This window comes from Notothenia rossii (genome assembly GCF_949606895.1).
Source record: "Notothenia rossii genome assembly, chromosome: 2".
Taxonomy (NCBI): domain Eukaryota; kingdom Metazoa; phylum Chordata; class Actinopteri; order Perciformes; family Nototheniidae; genus Notothenia; species Notothenia rossii.
The window spans coordinates 38,910,229-38,934,922 of NC_136904.1; the positions used below are offsets into that span (position 1 = coordinate 38,910,229).

General features: G+C 40.7%; 2 protein-coding genes and 1 long non-coding RNA gene across 7 annotated transcripts in view; 2 read left to right on the forward strand and 1 right to left on the reverse strand.

Moving 5' to 3' along the window:
* Positions 1-24,694, reverse strand: part of LOC307028403 (NACHT, LRR and PYD domains-containing protein 3-like) — a 104,489-nt gene that overhangs the window by 65,633 nt on the left and 14,162 nt on the right. Inside the window, exon 1 of one of the 5 annotated variants that reach the window (XM_079663395.1) lies at positions 832-1,041. The exons of 3 other annotated variants lie outside the window; for them this stretch is intronic. Coding sequence is in view for 1 of the 2 variants with exons in the window: in XM_079663396.1 (XP_079519522.1) it covers positions 398-408 (11 nt within the window). In the remaining variant the exon portion in view is untranslated. Of the gene's footprint in view, positions 1-397; positions 769-831; positions 1,042-24,694 lie in introns of those variants that run through there. One more of the 5 variants, XM_079663396.1, reaches the window with a different exon arrangement.
* LOC307028405 (E3 SUMO-protein ligase ZBED1-like) lies at positions 2,663-17,647 on the forward strand (the record flags this gene model as incomplete). The annotated part of the gene is made up of 4 exons (XM_079663398.1): positions 2,663-2,686; positions 2,768-2,839; positions 3,009-3,077; positions 16,892-17,647. Exon 4 carries the CDS (start codon positions 17,054-17,056, stop codon positions 17,645-17,647), a length of 594 nt encoding a protein of 197 aa, XP_079519524.1. The 5' UTR covers positions 2,663-2,686; positions 2,768-2,839; positions 3,009-3,077; positions 16,892-17,053.
* LOC307028406 lies at positions 18,786-23,925 on the forward strand. The gene is made up of 2 exons (XR_013804985.1): positions 18,786-19,622; positions 20,145-23,925. It is a non-coding gene; the product is annotated as an uncharacterized lncRNA (long non-coding RNA).

Sequence of the window (24,694 nt, forward strand, 5' to 3'; positions counted from 1 at the left end):
GAACTGTATGAAATAAAAAGGCACATTTGTCTTGTAGTAAATAAAAAGGGTGACCTGGAGCCAATCCTGCAATTTCCCCACAGGTGAAAGAGTTGAAAACCCAACCCCTGCAGGGGGGTCTGGGGCGATTCTCCCTCAGGAGATATTTTGAAATACTAACATCAAATACACATTCTGGTACTCTCTTGAGAAGAAAAATAAATAAATATATATTACTACACGACATATTTAAAAAAATGAATGCCATTTTAGTTTTTTGTTACTTTGTTCTGAAAGCTGAACCTGCTGCTCCTCACAGAGAGGAGAGGGAAGAGGCTGTGTGAATTACTTTACATTGTGGATAAGGGTGGATAGCCCCCATTGTTCTGTGTGTCAAAATGAAAGACAGCCCACACACCTATCAATCATCAAACCGTGGGGTCTTATAGTTGTACCGATGTATATAGAGATGTACTACAGCAAAAGTATTCTCCGTCGGGACTTCCTGCAACAACACCACGCTGTTATCTTGATTCTGATTGGCCAGAAGACATTATCAAAGATGTTCTATTGAGAAGACGATCACTACGTGACAAACGTTTTCAAAACTGTTTCTAGTCTTCGGTATTTCCAGACAAGTGGCTACTGAAATCAATCTTACTAACTGCTGTCTGTGCAATTTACTCCGCGCGAGTGGGCAGACTTTGTTTTGCTTACTTTAACATCATTTTTCATGGTGGGGATAAGCCATTTATTGGTATGGCTGTAGCCTACCCCAGTCATACCCTGACCGCAAATACCTCATTCCTTCTGTCCAGTGGTGTAGTGGTGTCGCCTGTCAGCTCAACTTACATGATGCTGTCAGCGAACCGATCCGGCCTTTCTGCGCGATATCACTCAAATGCGGGACATAGTCTCAATGTGTGGGACGCGGGACAAATAATAAAAATGCTGTGTGTGCAGTCCCGCACAGTGCGAGAGACCTGGTCACCCTACACACACGGTTCTGCCCCTCACACAGACACGCTTCAAATCAAGTTGCATAAATGCTTGAGCTACGTTTTTATCATAATTACTGTGAAATCTGCCTATTATGTTTTCGTCATTAATACAACAAACTTGCACACTTGCAACTGATAACACTGGCAATGATTTTAGATGTATTAGACTATTACAAAAAGAAATCATGCTTCAAATAAGTGGGGGTACGGCGTACCCCCGCGTCCAACGCCCACTACACCACTGCTTCTGTCTACTTGTATCCGAAATGCTTCTCGTTTTGCGCTGTCCTCCCGTTCAAATGAAATCGCCGCCAAACATATTTCCAAGCTCGCGCCAAGGGGGGGAGGGGTTACAAGGCTCGTGTCTTGTGCTGCATTCACTTGCACTCGGACATTAGAGATTTTCTCTCATAAATGTCCGATGAGCCACAACTTTTCTTTCAAAACAAAGCTGCCAAATGGGGTGGCAGTGGCGGTTCTACCCCGTAGAACCGCCACTGCTTGTTACTCTGTTTGACAAAATGAGCACCCCTCCCTTCATTCATTGCATGGTATGGGCGCCTGAGCAATAGAGCAAGCGGAGCAGCTGCATCCCCACAATTGACCTTGGGGGAGCAAACGTGTGCTTTTGTACCCCCACTTTTTGATCATATGAAAAATATGATATGTCCCCCCCAATATATCAATGTAAACATAAGTATGTAATTTCAATCGAATTAATAATACGCAATGAAAGAACTTGTGCTGATTATAGACACTTAATAGCGAGTTTTTAAGTTTCCAAAGATTGTGACCCCCCCCCGCATTTCTTTCACAATGGTTTGATCAACTGCCTCCCACCCACAGCAGTCCTGATGCAGGTAGGCTGAGTGTAAATCACCGCGACCAGTCTGTCATTGGTGGAGGCAGACCTTTTCAGTAAGTTGTTCAAACAAAGAATATGTTAGACATGTCTTTACTTCTACCACTCAATACAATAAAACACATTTATAATCATCACCTTCTCTTCATTTTTGCTGCATTGAATTACAGGTCACTCTTTATGTTAGCTAGCGGTTAGCTGACGTTTGCTAGCTAGCTAGTAACATCAACCAGTGTGTGTGTTTGACAAGCTAGCTACCTGGTAGATCGAAGCCCATTAGAGTTTGAGTTTATTAGGATCCCCATTAGCTGTTGCATGACAACAACTAGTCTTCCTGGGGTCCACACAAAACATAAAACATTACATTCGACAAAACTTTTACAGAACAGTAAATAAAAAACTGATTTCCGAAGTCCATTTTCCTTCAAGCATTGACTTTCATATTTTCCATCCTATACCACTTATTTTCTGATTTCATTTCGTTAGAATGAAGATAATGATAATAAAATAAGAATAAAGTACTTATATCTATCTGCATTTACAGATGCCAGCCTTCAATTATCTTAAGGTACAACTACCTGAAATGAAAATAAAAGAAGAATGAATTATAGGATGATAGAAGATAATATGATAGAAGCCCATCTCCTACTGTAACTAACCCGCACACTGTGTGTGTGTGTGTGTGTGTGTGTGTGTGTGTGTGTGTGTGTGTGTGTGTGTGTGTGTGTGTGTGTGTGTGTGTGTGTGTGTGTGTGTGTGTGTGTGTGTGCGTGCGTGCGTGCGTGTGTGCGTGCGTGCGTGTGTGTGTGTGTGTAGCCAGCCAGCCAGCCAGCCAGCCAACCAGGTAGAACATGGCAGAAAAAAGAAAAAATCATGTATTCAACCCAGTTCAGTGTATTCATACGTGTATTGCTCTCCTGTGTAGAATGATGTGGTGGTGACAGTGCAGACTCAGGGAGGAGGCAGAGAAGGAGAGAAAGAGACACAAGAGTTCCAGGTAATGGAAATATCAGTCAGCTTAAAGTGTAGGATAACATAACAAATTAAGACACAAATACTTGGATAATATATTCCCCCCTTTCTCCCTTTCTTTACAGAGTAGAATAACGATTGTGTATTCAAACCAGTTCAGTGTACTCACAAGTGTATGGCTCTCCTTAATGTAGAATGATGTGGTGACTGTGCAGACTCAGGGAGGAGGCAGAAGAAGTGAGAAAGAGACCCAAGAGTTACAGGTAATGGGACATCAGACAGCTTAAAGTGTAGGATAACATCCCTAGTCAAATGCTATAGGAATCTCTATACGTTTTTGGAACCCTATAGGAATCCTTTAGGATCCCTTAGGATTTTGAGACAGTTCTGTGCTCTATATTGCAGGAAATTGCACATACAGGTGTTCATTAAATTAAAAAGATTCTGCCATGGAGGTGGTCGTGCCTGACCCACTCCAAACCACCCCTTGCCTGCCAGTTACTAATCTTGCACCCCCACTTTCAACTATAACTAGGCGGCAAAGCAGCGCACCAGCAGCTTGCACTTGAACAGACTGACAGGAAAATGTCCTCGACAGCTCATGAATCAGGAGCTCAGAAACGAAAGAAAAAACGTCAGCAAGAGGAAAATAATAAAAGAGGTCGACAGCTAGTCACCAAGTATTTTCACAAGAAAGGTATTTATTCACAGAACTTGTTTTGAAGCCCATAACAGCTTGACCAACATTTTGGGGCTGATGTTAGCTACCTGTTGCGATCAAAAATTAGATGAGTGTAGATGAGCCCAGTGAATTTGTATCCAGCAGCTATGCCCTTTTGCTATGGCTAGCTAACCTAACCTGTATAATGTTACATGCTAATCACATCTGCTCTAATGCACAGATGCGGTTTCAGGATCAGTACCCCTTCCCTCAGGCCAGCTCCCAGTTGAAGGAGAGGGAGGTAAAGCAGCAGGGCTTGGGGTTAACAAACAGATTTTAAATATGCTTACCATGCATTGAATACAACTTTAGGTAATATTCACATTTAGTTACTCTAGTTCTTCCAGTAATTGCAATACCATTGACCACTGGCACATTAAATTGAGGTTGTTACAGTAGCTATAGCTAGATTTGAGCAATTGGAAAATATCTATACAAATCATTATTATTATTATTATTATTATTATAACAATTAAAAGATAGCTCGAGCTGTACTGTGTTATTACTATTATAGGGCATTTTATAAATTATGTACACTATGGATACTCTAGAGCAGGGCTATTCAACTACACATTCAGTTGGGCCAGATTTTATAACTACAAAATTCAGCTGGGCCAGACATTCAGCGGCCTGTAAAAAGCGGATAGTGACACATTTTAAACCAACAAATATTACTGCGATGAAAAACATGCAATTTTTATTCATTGTTCATCTAATAAAAGGTACGTCAAAAAGGGCATAAAAAACAACAAATTAGCATTAATTTAACAGAATCTGAAAAGAAAGTGCACAGTTGTAGCATTACATTTGTTTGCTTTCGAAGTCAAATATTCAGGTTATTTTCTTTGAACCAGGCACATCACAAAGTGCATTTACTGAATACAATAATAGCAGTCTTAATAAATGTCCTCACATACAAAGAAAACAGCTAAAGAGCTCCAATGCAACACAAAGAGGTAGTACTGTAGCAATACTATTTTTTCACTTTTCAAGTAATAACAAAAAAATCATACGTTTTGGTCACATTTGTCCCAGACACATTACAAAGTGCACTTAAATGAATACAGAAAGAACTGTCAAACACTTCAGTGCACAAACCCATAACAAGGGATACGGGTAACTATATGAATGAATACTACACTAAACGTCTACTATAGTAAACTAGGTGCTTACTATCACCTCATTTGTGATTTGTCATTGCTGACTTTCTCAATGGGAGAAGGGACATTTTTTGTTTTGAACAAGAGCAGTGATTTGTGGCTCATAGGATGTCAATGCAATCCTAAGACATTGGGGAAGAGTGCTGTCAGTCAGGGAGCAGTGAGTGGTACTTTTGATTGAGTTCATGTGTGAAAAGCTTGATTCACATGTGAATGTTGATCCAAACATACTGAGCACACAGATCGCTACTTTCTGAACGTTAGGGAACTGCTGTTTTTTGACATCACTCCAAAACTTCGCTGGTCCGTTAGTGCGCTGCATGTCAATAAGTTCCAGTGTATATTTCCCCTTGTCGATGCAGGGGACCACTTCCTTTGCTCTGGTTGATACGTCCCCCTCTATTGCAACAGTGAAGGGGTCTCTGGCAAAGCCCATCACCTCTGTGGGCAGAGCAAGTCCATCCAATCGACCGGAAAAGTTCTCTTTCAACCTCGCAATGAAATCTGTCATCACATCCGTGATTTGTGCCGGAGATGTGATGTGTTTAGGGAGCGTCGGAAAATGCAGCATCCGACCCGTGCTCAAGTCGGTCGCGAAAAGGTCCAGCTTGACTTGGATCTGCTCCACAAGATAAATGACCGTTTTGTCTCTGTTTACGCTTCAGAGTTGAGAGAGACATGTTTTAGAGTTGCTATCATAGGACCACCGTTACTAGCACCACTAGATGCACTTTCAAAAAACGTGCTGCGTTGTGGTTTGGTGGTTTCTATGCAACGCGGAGTGTTGCGTTCATGGTCTGTACTAGTGTAGGAATTTGGCTGCGGGAGGCTGGGCCACTCGGGAGTTGGTTCTGGGCCGCATCTGGCCCGCGGGCCGCCAGTTGAATAGGCCTGCTCTAGAGCCAGGGCCCTCGAGCAAGGTAGCCAACGAGGAGAGCAGAGGTGAAGAGGCAGAAGTACCAGTACAAGAAGAGGTCGAGGAACATGAAAGCAGCACAGATGAGGAGGAAGCAGCTATGGACAGTCAATGTCAGGGACAAAGTGAGGCTCCGACACAGGATGCCACAGATACTGAGCCACCTGTAGTGGTGTCTGAGGTAGAAGATCTGCTATCACTTGACCCAGGGTTGTTCCCAGCTAGGATGAGTGACAAGGACAGGGCAACTATTGTAAAGAAATTAGCAATGCGAGAAACAGATCAAGAATTTCCACATGATTCAAAGGGAAAGAGATTTCCAGATTACTTGAAATACACCAAAGCAGATAAGGGTAGGGGAAAAGTGAAAAGGGACTGGTTGATTCACAGTGAAAGTGCAAATGCACTGTTCTGCATACCATGTGTTCTTTTCTCCAAGGAGCAAAAAATACCCTCTCTTAGTGCTTTGAGTAGTGACCAGGGATAAAAGATGTGTGACGTCGAGTGGCGTCGCATGTATGATAAATTCCCAAGCCATGAAACAAGTAGGAATCACAGGGACTGTTATTTGCGATGGAAACACCTTCAGTGTTGTGTTATGACTGCATGTGGCGTTGATCATCAGTTGCAGAGAGAGCTACAGTCTGAAATTGAGAAAAACAAAGCTATCTTGCAGAGACTCCTTGATGTCACTCTGCACTTGGCAACGAGGAATTTAGCTTTCCGAGGTAAAACGCATGCTTTGGGCGATGTCCACAATGGACATTTTGTAGGTACGCTAGAGCTTTTGTCACGATATGATCCACTCTTGAAAGAACACCTAGACAAAATCAGGACATCCAAAAAAGGAAGCCAGCTAACTCATTATCTGAGCCCAGACATCCAGAACGAGTTTATTGAATTGTGTGGGGGAAAGGTTTTTAAAACCATTCTGACGGAAAGGGAGGATGCCATATACTATGGAATCATTTGTGATGCAACGCCTGACATTTCCCACACCGAGCAAAATGTTGTGCTCATAAGATATAACAAGGTCTTCTGTCGGCTCTGTACATCAATGCTGACCTATGTTGACAAGTAAGTGAAGAGTAGAAAATATAAAAGGTATTGGCTATAGGGAAATGTCCCAGCAGTTTAGGAGAATTAAGGTTCTAATCTAATCAAATACATAGCCATTACATGTCTAATTCCTGATAATGACAGGAAGACAGAAAGCGCATTATACTAATAATAATAATACTACTCATAATAATAGCAGACATTTTTGAACAATGACCACAATATCATTATTTTAATAAACCAAATATGAACAATTGAGGGAAATGAGGAAGAACTGATGATTCAAATGTTGTAGTACAAGTAGTAATGTAGTTAGTGCATAAATTACTATTGCAACAAATGTGTTAATTTTCTTCATTATTAGTCGATTCGACATATGTTGCAGGGACTACTAGAATCATCATACTGGCATGACTGTAAACATCAACGGGTTAAATTAAAAAAAAAAAAAATGTAGAGGACATTTCAGAATATCGCGATATAGTCCGTAAATATCACGATATAGTCCGTAAATATCGCGATATCATTTAGAGACCATATCGCCCAGCCCTAAGGCACGGTGAGTTCATTTTCTTTTTTTCTTACATTTAACCCTGCATGCTATTCGTTTGTCTGTTATTACATGTCGGCCAGAGACCAATCACTTCAATAAGTGTCTCTTGTTACGTTTTAAGTTAACGTGAATGGTTTTAGGCCATTAAGCAGTTGGGACTGCTTGAGGCAAAGACACAGCCACAGTTGGAAGCTGAGGTTATTGGAGTGAGTGTTTGTTTAACAACAGGATGAGGCTGTTTTTTTTTTAAAAAGTCCTTTGTGTGATGAGGCCAATCACTTCAATAAGTGTCTCTTGTTACGTTTTAAGTTAACGTGAATTGTTTTAGGCCATTAAACAGTAGGGACTGTTTGAGGCAAGGACACAGCCACAGTTGGAAGCTGAGGATATTGAAGTGAGTGTTTAAACGACAGTGTGAGGCTGTTTTAAAAAAGTAATTTTTCGAGGAAAAGGCCCGAGGAGTTTGAAGCTTTCAATGGTTACTTTTTTCTGTTTTCAACCAGACATTGCATGTGGATTACGACGAGAAGTGCGACATTCGTGCGTTAGATAGACGATATTCTTCTGATTGTGTTTGGATAGCGTCCCATTTTGTCCCATAATAGCGTGTTTAAACAGAAGAGATAACCATACTGGCTCTTAAAGTCAAAACATTTACGTACATGGGTTGAGGGCTATGACGTAAGGGTATGAGGCCCATTTATCATTGTAAACTACATAGACATGTTATTTTAAACTACAGTGTTGTTGTGTTTTGAATTTTCTAGACTAAAGATCACCCCACCATTATTTCAACTCCGCTGTGAGAGCTACGAGGTATGTTTTCAAATCCCTTTGTTCTTCAGGTTAAAGGTTGGAAAATCAGTTGCCATCTTGTCTTGCCCTCATGTTCACAATGAACCACACGGCAGTCACCATTTCGTGAAATGCTAATTGAAAGTACTCAGTTTGTTTTAACAAAACTCTGATTTTGGAAGTTTTTCTGCTTGCAAGTGTGTATTGGCGTTTTTTTTTAAATATTCCTGTTTGCAAATGTGTTTTGGCGGTTATGTGCTGTGTTGTTTTACCATAGTGTAATTTTCTTCCCATTTTTAAGAAGGAAAATACACTTTTTCTTGTTAAATAGAGGTCAGTTTTGCAACAGTTGTCCCTAGTGGATTGAACTGGAAATTACAATAGCTGGTAGTACAGAATTATTACACAGATAGAGGAAACACCTCTTAGGAAAAATTCAATAACATTTTGAAGTTTAATTTTAAGTGTTATAAATAAACACATGCTTGATCGCCAAGATAAAATTGCAAGTGGTTTCTAATTATAAGATAAGAAACTTTAAATAATACTCTTTCAAATAAGACTATAGAATATTCAAAAAGCTAACACAAGTTATGACATTTACATAATTCCATACACTTTGGTATGTACTGTAAACAGTAGATTTTCACCAGATTTCTAATTTTCATATTTCAAAGTCAAAACCATACACTGTACAATTTTTATTTTTAACATTTCCTATTTTTAAATTTGCATAAGTTTTATATTTTAATTTACTTTATTAATATTTTTACAAACAACTTAAAACTAAAAAATATATATATATCTTTAAAAAAAAAAAAAAAAAAACAGATTTAAAGTTCAGTTCGGATGACATAGGATATTATTTATCAGGAACGAAGGTGCTAGAAGGAGGATTAGTGTTTCAATCTTTGATAACTTCATAATTTCATTCGAATAGGAAGAGAACATGCCACCAAAAGAAACTAAGTTGAGACCAGACGCAAAGCCAGGCTCAACTGCAGATATCAAGAGAAGGATAAAAATCAGATCAGATGCTACAACAGTTCCAAATCTTAGACAGAAGACATGGAACCAAATTGAGAAACTGTTGGAACAGTGGCAAATGAGAGGACTGTTTCCAGCTGATGATCAGCCTGGACCAACGAAAGCCCATAGAAAAGCTGTAGTTGACTATGAGAATGGAGAATACCTGCGACAGCAACACGCATGGATCAAAGCCGGACAACCCCCTTGGTATGGATCTGCTAGAAGAGATATGAACAGAGCTGAAAAAAGAAAATATAGAGTTACAAGTCTGGTACTCCATCTAAAATACGTCAGCCAAGGATCAGAGCTCACAGAAAAGGAAGATAAGAAAGAAAAGACAGAAGAAGCTCCAGTAATCCAACCTTCAAAGCTCCATCCAAGCCTGACAGATGCGCCTCCTCCCTACATGACAGAAGAATACAATTTGTTTCAACCCCCAATACAAGCCCCAACTCTAGGTGTTTTAGGAGGAGTATTGGAGTTGGACGGTCTCCCCACAGCTACACGTGTCAAAGACCTGGAGGATGAGGTAAGACTCCTATCTGGTGAAATCAACCAACTGAAGGACGAACTCCACAGTAGAATGGAAAACCTCAGCAAAAGAATGGAAGCACAACTCAAGAGAAGAGAGGGCGAAGGTTCTCCAGACACCACAACCATAACTGAAGCTGGAAGACTCAAGAACTGCACAAGACTCATGCTACTGGTGATAGCGGCTGGAGAAGGAGGATTGCAATACCAACCATTGACTCACAGGGACATGGAATCATTAGTGGCAAAACTACCTCCACTTACACAAGGAGGTCGGAAGTGGGTGAATGAACTGGAGAAATACACTGTCAAAGACGACCTGTGCTTGGGAGACATGAGGGCACTGCTTGGACGGATAGAAGGAAGACTGGAGGCAAGAGCAGTGGATTCCAAGGCCAAATGCATCAACTCTCCAGATTACATTTCCTTCAACAAAATCAGGTCCAGGTATTGGGCTGGCATTCGTCACATCTACCCAACAACACAGAGTTTACATGCCCTCAACAGCCTGAGAAAAGAACCGGGGGAAGACACGTATGCCTTCCTGAAGAGATGTGAAGGAGTGTGGGAGGTCTGCACTGGAGAACGACATGACGTTTCGCCTTCTGTCGTAATGCTGTGGAAGAACGCGGGCATTAAAGCCCTTCCCCAATCAGTGCAGGCAAGCCTGGGAGATGTGGTGGCATAAGACGCTAAACCCATTGAAGAATGGAGACAACATCTCATTCACCACGATATGAAATACCAGGCAGCAAAAAGGGAAAATGATGAAGAAATGGAAGCACTACAACTTAGACTACTGAGGATACAAATAGCTGAGAAAGATACCGAAGCTAATAAAAACAAGAAAGCGGCAAGGCAAATGGCAGCTACATCAAAGATGGCCATAGAACCAGAAAAGGCAGGCCAGACACCTCTAACAATTCAAGCTCAGGAAGAACCAGAGAAGGCAGGTCAGACACCTCCAACAATTCAAGCTCAGGAAGTGCCAGAGATTCAGATACAACATCAACAAAAGGGAAAATGGATAGAAGGGCAACGATCAAGACGAAGAACGGATGAAGGCTGCTACAAATGTGGTCAGCTGACACATTGGTCCAGAGAGTGTCTGCAGAACAGTACACAAAAACAACGGCCCTCCATGCAGTTACCCCAGGGGAGGTTTCCATGACTACGACAGAGGCGTGGGGTCCCAGGGATGTCAAAGAGGAACAGGATTTCCAAACATGAACCAAATGCCACTGACAGCCTGGTATCAACCATCTTCAGCACAAGGGTATTTAGAAAAACCAGCTACATTGAGCCAATGTTACTTAAAAAATTGAGAGTAGAATATTGAAATTACATAAAGCATCCACAGATTAGAACATTTAGCAGACTATATTTGTAATTATGAGAAGGAAAGAGATTACGAGTGATGTTGTTCCCCTACACAGAAAACTATTGTGTCCACAAAGCGAGAGAGGTCAAGACTAGGGGTTTCCACCCAAAATATGAAGATGGAAACCTAGTGCTCGACCACACGGAGGATCCTTACCAAGTCCTCCTGTTTACACCGACTGCAGTTCAAGGGGTGACGATACACCTGACGTGAAGCTGTTGAGACCTGAAAACAGAAACTCAATTCTGCTGTGGTGAAGTCTGGCTACAAAGGGAGGTGTTCCGATAGGGTCGCTTGTCTCAAACCAGTGAAGAAGTCAACAAGAACCCAGCAGAGCTAGAGAGTGACTGTTAGCGGGAGAACAGTGACGGAGCGACAGAGACTGGCCCAACATTTTCCAGCCAGTACATAGATAGACCCCGTCAGAAGACCGGGGCTGTGTTTTAAAGGGGAACTTCATTTATTGTTAGTAGAAGTGTGGTTTTTTAGTAAAACAATTATGTGATTTATGGAGTCAGATTACATTTTCTCATAAACACATTTTTATAATCGATCTGTTTTAAGGCATGAGCTGCAGATTAAATAACATAACACTGATTGAGAGCTTGGAGGAAGAAGTTGTAGGGTTTTTACAACAGTTTCAATTATCAGTTTTTATTTATTTATTCTTGAGTAACTTTACTGATTTATAGTGTAGTGCGTAAGGCAATATCTCATTTTGAGTGAGGGGCACCAGCCCTTCATGCAGGTCACCCTCTGTGAGAATAGTTCATATTTTCCCTCCAGTTTGGAGAAATATTATTTTACCATATGTTAGTTCAGCAGTGTCAACCAATCCTCTAATCCTAGAATTATTGAGACGCATTAGCGACACCAGAGGTATTGTTTTTCGCAGCAACGATGATGCATAATACCATGACAAAAGCCATTATTGAAACAAGTAAACTATTTTTTGTGCTAATTGCAGATTTTTAGTGAATAAGCATTTATAGCATCAGAAAGCCATACATCATACGATATTTCTGTACGCCTTGTGGGTACACGGAGAAGTTATATTTATTTAATGCAACGTTATGGGTTTTACATGTCCTGTTCATAAAAGGGTAATCATTGCAATATTAATTGAGCATGTTATGCTCAAAGGAGGGAGTGTCATGATTATACAGATATGTTGATTCGGTGACGTTGTAGTTAATAAATAATAACATGTAGTTAACAATAGGTCTCATAACAAAAAGAGGTATGCCGAAGCTAGGGTCTTCTCCAAGGAGGGAGTGGTCCAGTTTTAGATATTAGACAAATAGAAGTGGATGAATATGTCAGAACTCTGAGTAATATTATGCAAGTTTGGTCTACACAGGCTAGGAAAACTACAGAGATACCAGAAGAGACACCAGAAGAGACTCCTGTTCGGCCAGGTGAATGGGGGAGGGTGAAAGTTCACAAAAGACAGTGGGCTGATCCCCGGTGGACGGAAGCGTGAGAAGTTGTAACGAACTTCACACGCGCTACGGTTTAAAGGTAAAGAAAAATGAGCAAATTGACACCACCTCACACATTGTCACCCTTCACTGGCAACTTCCAGAACATTATTGGGAGTTAGGACTGATTTGGTAGAGCTGGAACAAAACAATAAAAAGAAATAAGATAAAGATAGAAACAGCTCAAAAGATAAATTGTCTATAGATTTTTATAGATTGTACATTAATGTGAAAACCAATTTTTTTTGTTTTATATCTGAAAAAGAGTCCAATTTTTGTATATGTTATTTTAGTACTCATTATTTAAATTCTGTAACCGACACAACCAGGGATAAAATAGAGATGATGTCAAGAACAAAGCAAAACCAATTGTGGGGTCCCCTAGGGATAAGAGTTAGAATAGCATTGTTGATTGTGCTCAGCACACTTGGCACCTTTCTGGTTGGATGGGGAGTACAATATCAAGTAAAACATGGAACCATTAATTCACTCATAGAGAATGCCCACATCACTGACAAAACTCCAGCTGTGTTTCAGAGATGTTCACTTATCCCCAGAGCCAAAAGATCAGCTGAGCAACAAGAGGAGGAGTTAGAAATACTCATTCCCAAAGGTGAGGCGGTTATAATCAAGAAGATTCACTCCCCCTATATGGAGTTCTTGTATCAAATGATGAGATGGGTTTAAGTGATCGGGATATGTAAGTGATGGGGATTTACAGATTAGGGGAATCTCTAAATACACTGGATCCATGTTTTAGTCTGTACCAGAAACACCCCCTGTTAAGTTTATGAACAGCCGACCGGTGACCTAAGCAAAATTATTGAAAATGATTGTTAGAAACAGGCTACTAACCCACAAGTACAGCTTTGTACGTACAAACTCTATGAACAAAATTTCCCAGCAGATAGTGGCGACATTGCAGATATGTCCAGTCACAAAAGTTACTTATGTTCTAAATAACAGTGGGATTAAAGTGATGGAGAAAATATGGGGACGTTCTTTTATAGTGTGTGAAATATGTGGTGCTTGAAACATGTAGATATTTAAATGTATAGAAGAAAATGGTTTCCTGAAGGAGTTAATTGGAGTAAACATGTTACAGTGGGTGAAGACAATGTTTAGGGATATGGTGAAATTATTAGAAGACATTAACTGGGCTTAGATTACATTTAACATCTAAGAAAGATAGTATGATTAGGAAAATAGAGCGGAAAAGATTGGATTTATTTTACCTCAGTGTATTAGAATTAACTATAGGTAATGCGTCCTGAGATCTCTCTCTCTCTCTCCGCCTGTCAGACCGCTACGACCCCATCCTCCAGGCAGAAAAAAGACCTTACCACAGGAGACTTCTCCTTCTCCATCGAACAGACAGAGAAACAGAGCTGAAACAACAATGATGACACTGCATCCAGAACCAAAACCAGGTGACATAAAAAGGCACACTCTCATTGGTCCCCCACAGGACATGAAGTTCCAAGCTGAGCCACGAGATTTGGCACAAGAGCAGAGTGTGGGACATGAGAGCGGAATACGCCCTCCATGCAACAGCGAAGAGACTGTAAAGGAGGAGATGAAATGCAAAGCAGATGGGACACTGAAGAGAGTTACAGCGGAAGGATTCAAGAGCGGATGGACTGAGGAGAAGGTGGACGGAGGAGAGGACAGGACGGAGGAGTTCGCATGGTCCAGCAGAATGTGAGGGGGTCGTGGCTTGACAATCAGAGGGGGAGAGAAGGAAAACGGGAGTGAGTGAGTTTACACATAAACACACTTATTCACCAACGAGAAATACGTAAAGAAAAAGATTTATTAGCCATGAATTAATCAATTGGTGAACTTATAAAGTATGAAAGAGGAAACTATTAAATAAACCTAAAAACACACTGAGGGTAGAACATATTATTCAATCTTTTCATCATATAAACAAATTATTCTTTAAGAGATTCTTATTCATGTGTGAATTTGGGGAAGATTTAATTTGTTACAATATAGATGTACAGTTTAAAGGGATAGTTTTAGCAACCACTCTATAATAGCAGACAAATCTCTATTTGTATGCAAAATGTTAAAGGTAGAGCTAGTACCAAGCCAAAGATAGTGTTCCAATCTAAAGTATTGATTTCACCATTGTAGCATGGTTATTACCACAGTAGAACTGTTAAGGTGGAAATAACATTTGTTTGTCGTCCAAGATGTAGAGTTTAAAAAAAGACAATGGACAAAGAGAGATTGCACATTTTAATTTAAAAATATATATATAATTGGGAGTAATACATGCGGGGCCTTGGATCACTCATTGTGATGGTGCACATTTTTGACAACAAATATTATTCAGGGAGAAGGGGTCGCTCGACCCACCCTGCAGATGTTTTAAATCTTACTTGCAGCTTCAGAGGGAGCGCACGGCACCAGAGTATGAGTCTTAAAAAACAAGTGCCACCACCTCCAAATGGTCATCCATTCACCAGATGACCTGACATTTAGAGATGTTATTTAAAGGAGAAACATATCTGCCATAAGTAGGGCTGTGCAATTAATCGTATTTTAATCGCGATTACGATTATGGCTTGCGACAATTATGAAAACAGCATAATTGACCAAATACGATTATTTTGCTGGGTGCGCTTTCGCCCCTCCCTAAAAGCCCACTCGGCCACGTGGGAGTGACATGTGTTGTGAGTGTTCAGCGCGAGCGAAGATGTCAGAACAAGAGCAGCAACTCGTTAAAAAGAAGGGTCGCGGGGAGATTCCCAGTCGATCGCGAGATGTGTCTAAAAATAGAACAACGATATTCTGTTTTATCGTTAAAGTCCTGTAACATAATCTTCCTGTGCCAGAATAATGCACTTGAACACATCAAAGCTTTGTGATTGGCCGGCGTGACCCCATGTCTCGGGGCGTGGCTGGTGGGCAGTGGGCACTATTTCTCTGACGTTGTCCGTGTCAACAGGAGTGACAATCCGCACACACACAAGACCGTAATTATGGCAGAAGCAAAAAAAAACAAAATATATAATTTTCACTCCGAGTGGGAGGATGATTATTTTTGTATCTATTCCAATTCAAAGTCCATCTGTCTCATCTGCAATGCGAGTGTGGCTTTATCGAAGAAGGGTAATTTAGGAGCGGCATTTCAAAATAGTGCACAAAAGCTACGAGACGGAATTCCCTTCTAATTATGCCCTACGCTCCCAAAAGGGGAGGGACCTGAGAGGACAGCTAAATGCACAGCAGTCCATTTTCACCAGGCCCAACAACAAGAGCAAGGCTGCTACCATAGCATCTTATCGTGTCAGTCACGTTCTTGCGAAACACATGAAGTCTTTCAAAGACGGCAAAGTTGTGAAAAAAGCATTCCTGGAGGCTGCCGACACGCTTTTGGGGGACAGTAAAAATAATAGTAGCATTTCAACAGGTTTTTGATATAATAAAAACTCAAGTTAGATACCGTTATTAATCAGCTGTAAGTTTTAGTTTGTTTGACCTTATTCATTATAATTATTTTACAAAATGGTATAAGAATGCAAACATTAAGATCTGTTCTGTTTAAATTGATTATAGTCTATTATCAATTCAGGTTAAGAAACTAGTGTTGCTTGCATCCTATTTTAAAGGCATTTATTTTTATACTCTAATAAAATGCAACAAAAAAAATTCTATTAATTTTGTCTTTTTTATTGCACTTTGGCAGCAGATTCCTGTGTAGCTTCAGATCTGAGGTGTCTTATTAGTAAACCTAATTTATACTTTTGTAGCAACACTATTTTTATATAATGGCAAAGAAAGGGTTCGGAGTCTTTTCTTTTTTTCCTGTGTCATGTGTGGCAGCACTGCCACAAGATCCTCTTCAGATAGACCCTCCAGAAAAACGCGATCCTGCGATCTGCCGCATAATCCCCGCATTTTTCCACACAAAGTTGAGAAAAAAAAAAGTTAACTCGTATTGACGTGAAGTAGTGATGATGATGATGTGACATCATCAGCTCGCGCATCACAGAAGGTAAACAACACTAGGGCTGCCCCCCGATTAGTCGACCAAAGGTTAATCGGCCAAAGAGTCTTTGGTCGGTCAAGATTGAATTGGTCGTTGGTCGCCGAAAAAAAAAAAAAAAAACATGGAAACAGGAGGTAACAGTGAGGCACTTGTTTTCACGTCAGATAAGCTGATGTCAGGCGTAAAATCAAGAGCTTGGGAGCATTTCGAAAAAGTAACAGACAACCCGAAGAAGGTGATATGCAAACTTTGCAAGCAAATATTCTCCTATCATTCATCAACTACAAACATGACTTATCACCTGAAACATGTAAGTACCATTCAAGCCATTAAAAGATGGACGCTCTGCGGCTCTAGCCTTAATAAAAAGCCTGTTAGATCAAATGTATTGTCATATTATGGGCTATTAGGCTTAGTGTAAACTTAAATTAATGTGCATTTCTCTCAATAGGCTCATCCACTATACGTTGATAGGGCCACCGCATCTACCTCAACTTCATCTTCGCAGCTGCCATTGAAACTCTCACAGAAAACACTCGTTTTGAAGCCCCCTCTTTCCGAGAAAAGGAAGAGAGACATCACCGACAAAATTGCAGATTTTGTGGCACTGGACATGAGACCTGTAAACATTGTCGAGGGGGAAGGGTTCAAACAGATGATGAAATTCATCGAACCGGGTTACACTGTACCCAAACGTGACACCGTAATGCACGCCATTAAAAACAAATATAACACGACCAAACAGGTACTTTTGGAGAAACTTAAAGCCTGCACAGCAGTCAGCTTCACTACTGACAAATGGACCTCCAACCAAATGGATGGTTACATGACTGTGACGGCACACTTTATCTCCCAAAAATGGCAATTACATTCATTCGTGTTGGAGACTAAAGTGCTGGAGGTGAGCCACACAGCTGCCAACATAGCAGAGCGACTCAGCGAAGTGATGGAGGAGTTTGGGATTCCGCCAGAAAAGAGGGTCGCTGTGGTACACGACAATGCCGCTAATATGGTGTTGTGCGCTAAACAGCTATCTCAAAACCCGTCCTGGGGTAATGTCCAGGGAATTCGTTGTGAGGGGGACACCTTGCAGTTGTGCATAAACGCGGCTGTTAAATTAGATCCCATCTGCCGAGTGATTGCTGCTGCCAGACGCCTTGTGGGACACTTCAAAAAAAGGGCCAAGGCAACAGCAGCTCTCACTTAGAAACAGAAGCAACAGAATGTGGCTGAACACAAAGTGATATAAGATGTGTCCACACGATGGAACTCCACTTATTCGATGCTGGAGCGTCTTCTGGAACAGAGATGTCCGGTTACAGCTGTGCTTTCAGAACCCGGGACCACCCACCAGTCTGACCGAGATCTGGATCTCACAACTGCCCAATGGAGGACAGCGGAGGACATTGTCTCCGTGCTGAGGCCCATGATCACCCTCACCGAGCTGCTCTCACAAGATATAAACGCATCTCTGTCTGCTACGCTGCCGATGCTCGTCAACATGAAGAGGCGCCACTTGTTGAGTCGTGATGATGACAGCACGACCGTGAAGGCAGTTAAGAAAAAAATCACAGAGGAAATCGACAAAAGGTGGGAGCTCACAGGGAGTCTGGAGGGCAGCCTATATATTCAAGCTGCAGTCCTTGACCCACGGTTCAAGAGCTTGTCATTCCTCGGTGCAGAGAAACGGGACGATGCATACACAATGGTGTCGGATCTGGCTGAGAGTTTATCTCCAGCAGAAGAAGCTACTGCTCAGAGAGAGGACAGCAGCGGCGCAGAGGAAAGTGAGCCCACATCAAAGAGGCAAAGGGAAAAGCAGCAGGACGTATCAATGCTGATGGCCTTTGATGAAGATCAACAGACGGAAGAAGAGAAAAATGAAATGAAGACATACTTGGAGGACCGAACCAAGGTTGACAAGGGACCACTGATTTGGTGGAAAATGAATGAGGAATGCTATCCCAAGCTTGCCAGAGCAGCTAAGCGCATCCACTCCATCCCTTCCACATCCATGCCATCGGAGCGCATATTTTCCAAAGCCGGCTTCATTGTGAGAAAGACACGGAGCTCACTTCTCCCGGACAACACAGACAAACTCGTGTTCTTGTCTCATAATATGAGAAGACTAAGATCGGAGGGAAACCCTGAAAGTCAGGTAGTGGCCTAGCCTAATATAACACCATAGTTTTGTAGTTTATAGTTGTCTTCTTTCGTTCGTTCAACTGAAGTGTTTAAGTTAAGTTTTGCGGTATATTTATAATTTTTGTTTGCATTCCGACCTCAGGAAAAAACTGAAAGTTTTATTTTCATGTTGAGAATACTTCTCTGTAGGCCTGTTTATACTGATATTTAAATATTTAAGTCGGCTTGAGCCTATATTTATTTATTCGTTTGTTTATATAATTTATATTTATTTTACATGTTTAAAAGAAACGAAAAATATAGTTTAAATTTAGTTTTTTAACAGAAGACTGTTTTTGTTTGTTTTATAAAGTTATTGTGTTGGTTTTAAAAGTTCATAAGTTGTGTGATGTTTTTATATGGTGTGTTTTGTTGAAATAAATTAACAAAATGTTAAGACAGTCTCCTTGTTGATTTTTCCAACACATTCAGAATCATAATTTAATTACTTGCCGGTTGCGCGAAAAAGGCGGTTTGTCTGCGTGCGCTTTCATTCGCGCCACTGGTCGATCAGTGGTCGACCAGTGGCCTTACCTGACGACCAGTGGTCGACCAGGAAAATCTTTGGTCGGGGGCAGCCCTAAACAACACCGTAGAGCAGTGACCACCAACTGGCGGCCCGCGGGCCACATCCGGCCCGCCAGACATTCTCATCCGGCCCGCACGACAGGGGGGGGACTGTGGCGTTGGCGGAGTGGTTACTGTGTTCGCCCCATAGACTGTATATATAAATGGACGTAGGGTCCGTGACGTCACCCAACGGATTCTGCAGAGTTGCCGAGAAGCCCTTAGTAGGCGGAGTCGGCCACTAACGGCTCGACAGTGACGTCAGAGTTCAACTCCCGCCTTCTCCAGCCTGCTCCAAATAAGGGCAAAGAGGCGGAGCCGAGGCAGGACCTGCTGCCACCGAGCTGAAAGTTCCAGAGCTAGCTGAAGCTACCAAGCTAAGCTAACATGCTCCCCATCTGCACACTGCCGTGGCATTTTACGTTTCTAAGGTAAGCGGACATGAAACTATTCAGCAAAACTATAAATAATAATCTAAGTTATTGAGTTTTTAGCATAATACTTCAGAATCTTAAAATCCCTTAACGTTTGTATGCAATTGTGCTAAATTCAACACTGGAATCAAGCAAATATTAATATGTTTGCATGACATTAGTTATTTATATTTTGATATCACTTAATTATACGTTTAATACATTTAAGTCAAGCTAAGGTACATGTGATGGTCGCTAGTTAGTGCTCTTACCTGTGAGGCCTCCTTCAAACAGCATAATAACCAGACTGTATCATTAAAACTAAGTACCAGTTCTAGATCCTTGACTTGAGACAAATAATTCAAAAGACAACATGTATTTAAAGACCAATCTTTATTTGAATGTGCTTCTTAACCTGATATATTAGTTATACAGTAATAGTATTGACAATCTAAAAAAACTGAGCAACTCAACAGTCAACTTTATGTTTCTTATTGTTTAAAGCATTTGTTATTTTCATTTTCCCCCTCTCATATTCAGTGTGGACGGATTGAGACAGCGTGGTGTCCAGAAAGCTGCAGAGACTTCAGGGAGAAACCTCCGTGTGATGGACGTCCTGTCTGTTGGTTTGGAGAGGACTGAGGGTCTTTCCTCTGTGAGGGGGTCCAGGCCTGATGGAGGAGCCCATGCTGGGCAAAGCTGATACCAACTGCACAGGCCTAGTCTGTCACTTTATTTGACTAAATGTGTTTACTTTAATAGTTTTACACCTTCTGTCCATATGTGCTTTTTATTTAAAACATGTTTGATTAAGTTTTGGTTCACATTTCAATAAATTGTATGTGTATTTGCACTCCTTTTGTCCATTATTCTCACTGAAAATGTTAGATTACATCTGACTGAAGATTGGCCGCATTTATTTGTGACATTGCAAACTCTGCGGTACAAGGCACAAGTGATGTGAAGCTCATAAAGCGAGGCAAATATAAATAATCAGCTGATGGAGTGTAGATGTGGAAATAGGTGCATTCGATCAGCTGACTGTTTTTACAATAAAAGTAGTTTCTTAGTGTACTGGTCTTAAAATCTCATAGCATCAGCTTTTAATTTTCCTTTTGGATGTTATTCTTGACCCTCAGAGAAGGAGAAAATGTTGTGTCTTTCAGGCATGTCCTTTCCTAACAAAAATTACAGGAAACATAAAACATATTATTGCAGAACAAGTGTGTTATTTATGAAAGCGGTGTGTTTGTGTGTTTAGGGGCTGTAGATATAATTATTTTGTAATTGTAATGTTTTTTTTTTATTTCAACAGTGAGCTACAAAGACAATCAGATTATGAATGATCAGTATGAAGTTCATCAACATTGAAATATATGTTATCAAAATAATATTTAACTGTTATCAAAACATAGTGCAACTGTAGAAGCTTGCTCTGTTGTCTCACTGAAAGAATAACTTTTACCACGTTTTTACAGACAATATTGAGAGATAAATAGTAGCAGTTCTCACTTTGTGTTAAATATCTTTGCCTTTAATACATTAAATTAGAAAGCTGACAAAATCATATTGCTTGTTAACATCTAAATGTAACTTTTTGCACAGAAAAACCCCTCAACTTCACTGGTGTGTAGGTGATCTAGTATTGTTTAATGGAATGTATATCAGTGTATTAAAGTCAATACTTTCTTGATTCTTTGTACAGTATGAAAAAAATAGTATTTGTACCTGTGCTGAAGTTCACTGCTCTGAGGAGTCCAGTTCTGTCTCTCACTCTCTGGTCCAGCCTGTCTGCATCACCTGGACACCTTAAACAAACAGATATATATGTAAAGTACCATGTGTACAAACAATATAACTGATTCTCTTCTGTTGAACATGTTGGATTGTGTATTGTCCGAGTCAGGGTCCTTTTTATTTTACTGTAACTTTGGAAGTTGTGTTAGCAATGCTTGCTGTTTATTTGATACCAATTTGGTAATGCAATTCATAAAAACAACAAGGTTTGGGTTTGTTCTTCAGATGACTGTGATGTTAACGTGTAAGATCAATAATGAACTCCAGCTCAACCAACCATATTGTAATATCTAAGTAATCATCTTGAAATATGACATTAATAATTGTAATATACACACATCTTGTTGTGAGGTTGATTTCACATACACTACTTCGACATTAGCTTGTCTACATACTTGAGCATAGCCAATTTAAATTAACCTTAGCGATGCATACAGTTCCTACCTACATAATAATCATCTCTCTAAGTTACAAGGATGACCTTATTTTATCAACCTCAAACAGAAGCCGTTTGTTCAACAGTATTATCCCACTTAACGCTTAACACTTGTCTATTTCGTTTTAACCTTTATAAATAGAGTCTATGATTTTAACTTGGAGGCTACTATTGGCATCGTTAGCACCGACGTAGCTGCTACTCGCTTACACGCTAACCCAAGCCGTAACATTAATTACGTAGCTGATTAAAATCATTCACACATAAATAAGTACTCAAATTTCACTTACCGCAAAACCGAATTCATGCACCGTCTGTTTCAACCGCAGAGCGAGTCACAATAGTCCGATATATAAGCATGAAGAACAAACAAACACGGCCGGGGGAAGTTGTGTTCCCTGGATGAGCTGAACAGGCAGAGTGCCTATAGCTTCACGGAGCAGCTAGCAGAGAGACAAGAAGCTAACAGCAGCAGTCACTTCACAGAGCCGTCACTCAATGTGACCACGCCCTAATTTATGCAAAACCTTTAAGACCTAATATAAATAAAAGGGTCGTGTTAGAAAACAATTCACTCACAGATCCATAATCATGATGGTGGAATCTAACTATAATCATAATAATATTTATTGCATCCATGGGTAGAAACATGTTTTTTTCTGCTGTAAAGTTGGGCATTTTAACATGGGGGTCTATGGAAATTGCTCCTTTCTGCAGTCAGTCCCTATCGGCCAATATATGAACTGCAGTGTGTGCCACTTCCGTATTGGCGTCCCGGCTCTTCCACAGAGTTTGCCGCTTGGTTCGCCCCCTACCCATTTTTACAACGTTTTGTGAGTAAGGTGCAGTACCGGAGTCCAACAGAGAGGCAGCAGCTGCGGGACAGTAGACTGCGTACTGCGGAACCTTCCCTGCCTTGAAGAAGAAGTGATCCTTCGTTGTGAAGAGTCTGGTTGTGGTTAATGCGCTCCGCACCACAGCAGTAGCCCCGCTGCGACAGAGTCCAACAGAGAGGCAGGAGCTGCGGGACAGTAGCCTAGAAGCAGGGTTTGGTTGGGTTGTAACGGAATATATGTAGCTGCGTTACGTAATCAGAATACAAAAATCAAGTAGGCTAACTGTATTCAACTTGCGTTACATTTGAAAAACGAGTAATCTGATTACAGTTACTTTCGTAAACCTGAAGGGAATACATTTTGGAATACTTATTGGAATTATTGGTGGAAAAGATTCCTCACAAAATGTAATCATTACTGGCAGAACTGTGTGCACACTGCAGCGCTGCAGCATGTCTGAGCGAGAGAGATATGCAGCGTGTCTGTGAGGCCCCGCCCCCGCACGCATATGAGAGAGCGAGATCTCTTTAAAAATATATTGAAAGTTAGAAACGGAGATGGTTAGATAAAATGTGCAAGATAACGTTTATGTAGCATTTATTTATTGTCGAAATGATGACATTTATAATGGAATAAAATCAAAGTGAATGGCCTGCTGCGGCTGAATGCATGGGGCAAGTGACTGGAAAAAGTTTTAAAAGTTATTACATAGTTTCAGATAATAAATGATAATTCATTCTATTTAGGGGCGCTTTTCAAAGCACCCAAGGACACCTTACAATTCATAACATATTCCAAGGAAAGGTTTTAAGACAGTACAAAGAATGCAGTCCGGGTGATGTTTTTTATGTGGGGTGCAGATGAGAGGGAGCTGTCCAGAATGACACCAAGATGTTGTGTTTGAGTTCTTGATAAGCCATTAAAAAAGTAAAATAAGTGTCTCCTGTTCACCAAAACATACCCATCTGTTGTGGAAAAAGGCATCAACCTCCAAAACCCTTTCGAGGGCTACAAGAAACGAAGTGAGTAGCCTACAAGATTGAAGCTGGTCAGATAACGAACGAGTAAATGAAAACAGAATGAGGCGGAGAAGTGTGTGTGTGTGTGTGTGTGTGTGTGTGTGTGTGTGTGTGTGTGTGTGTGTGTGTGTGTGTGTGTGTGTGTGTGTGTGTGTGTGTGTGTGTGTGTGTGTGTGTGTGTGTGTGTGTGTGTGTGTGTGTGTGTGTGTGTGTGTGTGTGTGTGTGAGAGAGAGAGAGTGTGATTAAAATAGCCCAATTGCTTTTACATAAATAAACATTGAATGTGTTTAATTGAATAGGAAAGGGGTTTAACGTTAGTGGCAGGTTTTGTGTGAGAGAGAATAAATAAGACAGCCCAATATTTAAAAAAAAATCTATTCCTTTTCGCAACTTCCCGCAATTTCACTGCATAAAATCACATAAAAACCCTGCATGTTTAATCGCATAATCAAGGATTTTTGCCCGCGTTTTTCTGGAGGGTCTATTCAGAGAGGGTCTTCAGTACAGGTGGCAATATTGTCACCTGCCTGCGCTCATCTCTGAAACCAGACAATGTAAACAGGCTGGTGTTTCTTGCAAAAAATCTTTAAGAGATGACATGAGCAGCCCTACCAGCATTTGCCATGGTGGCCAAAACATTTTTATTTGGTCTTAAATTGTAGTTCAACATTTATTTCCTGTTACTTCTGGACCATGACGGTTGGCCAGCCTTCAACGTTTAACTGAGTGGAATATGTTGAATATGTTTTACCAAAATGTCGGCTATGTTAAGGAGTTTTCAGTAGGTTGTGACAGTGCACTGCAACATATTTGATTTAATTTATTGTGGTCTAATTTATTTGTATTTATCATATTAATGTATGGTTTTGGAAGTGCACTCCAACATATTTGTCGATCTTGTTTATTGGTAAAATATTATTTGTTTTAAAGTTCAATAAATGGTCAATGAATAATCGTCAAAATAATCGTGATATCAATTATTGACCCAAATAATTATGATT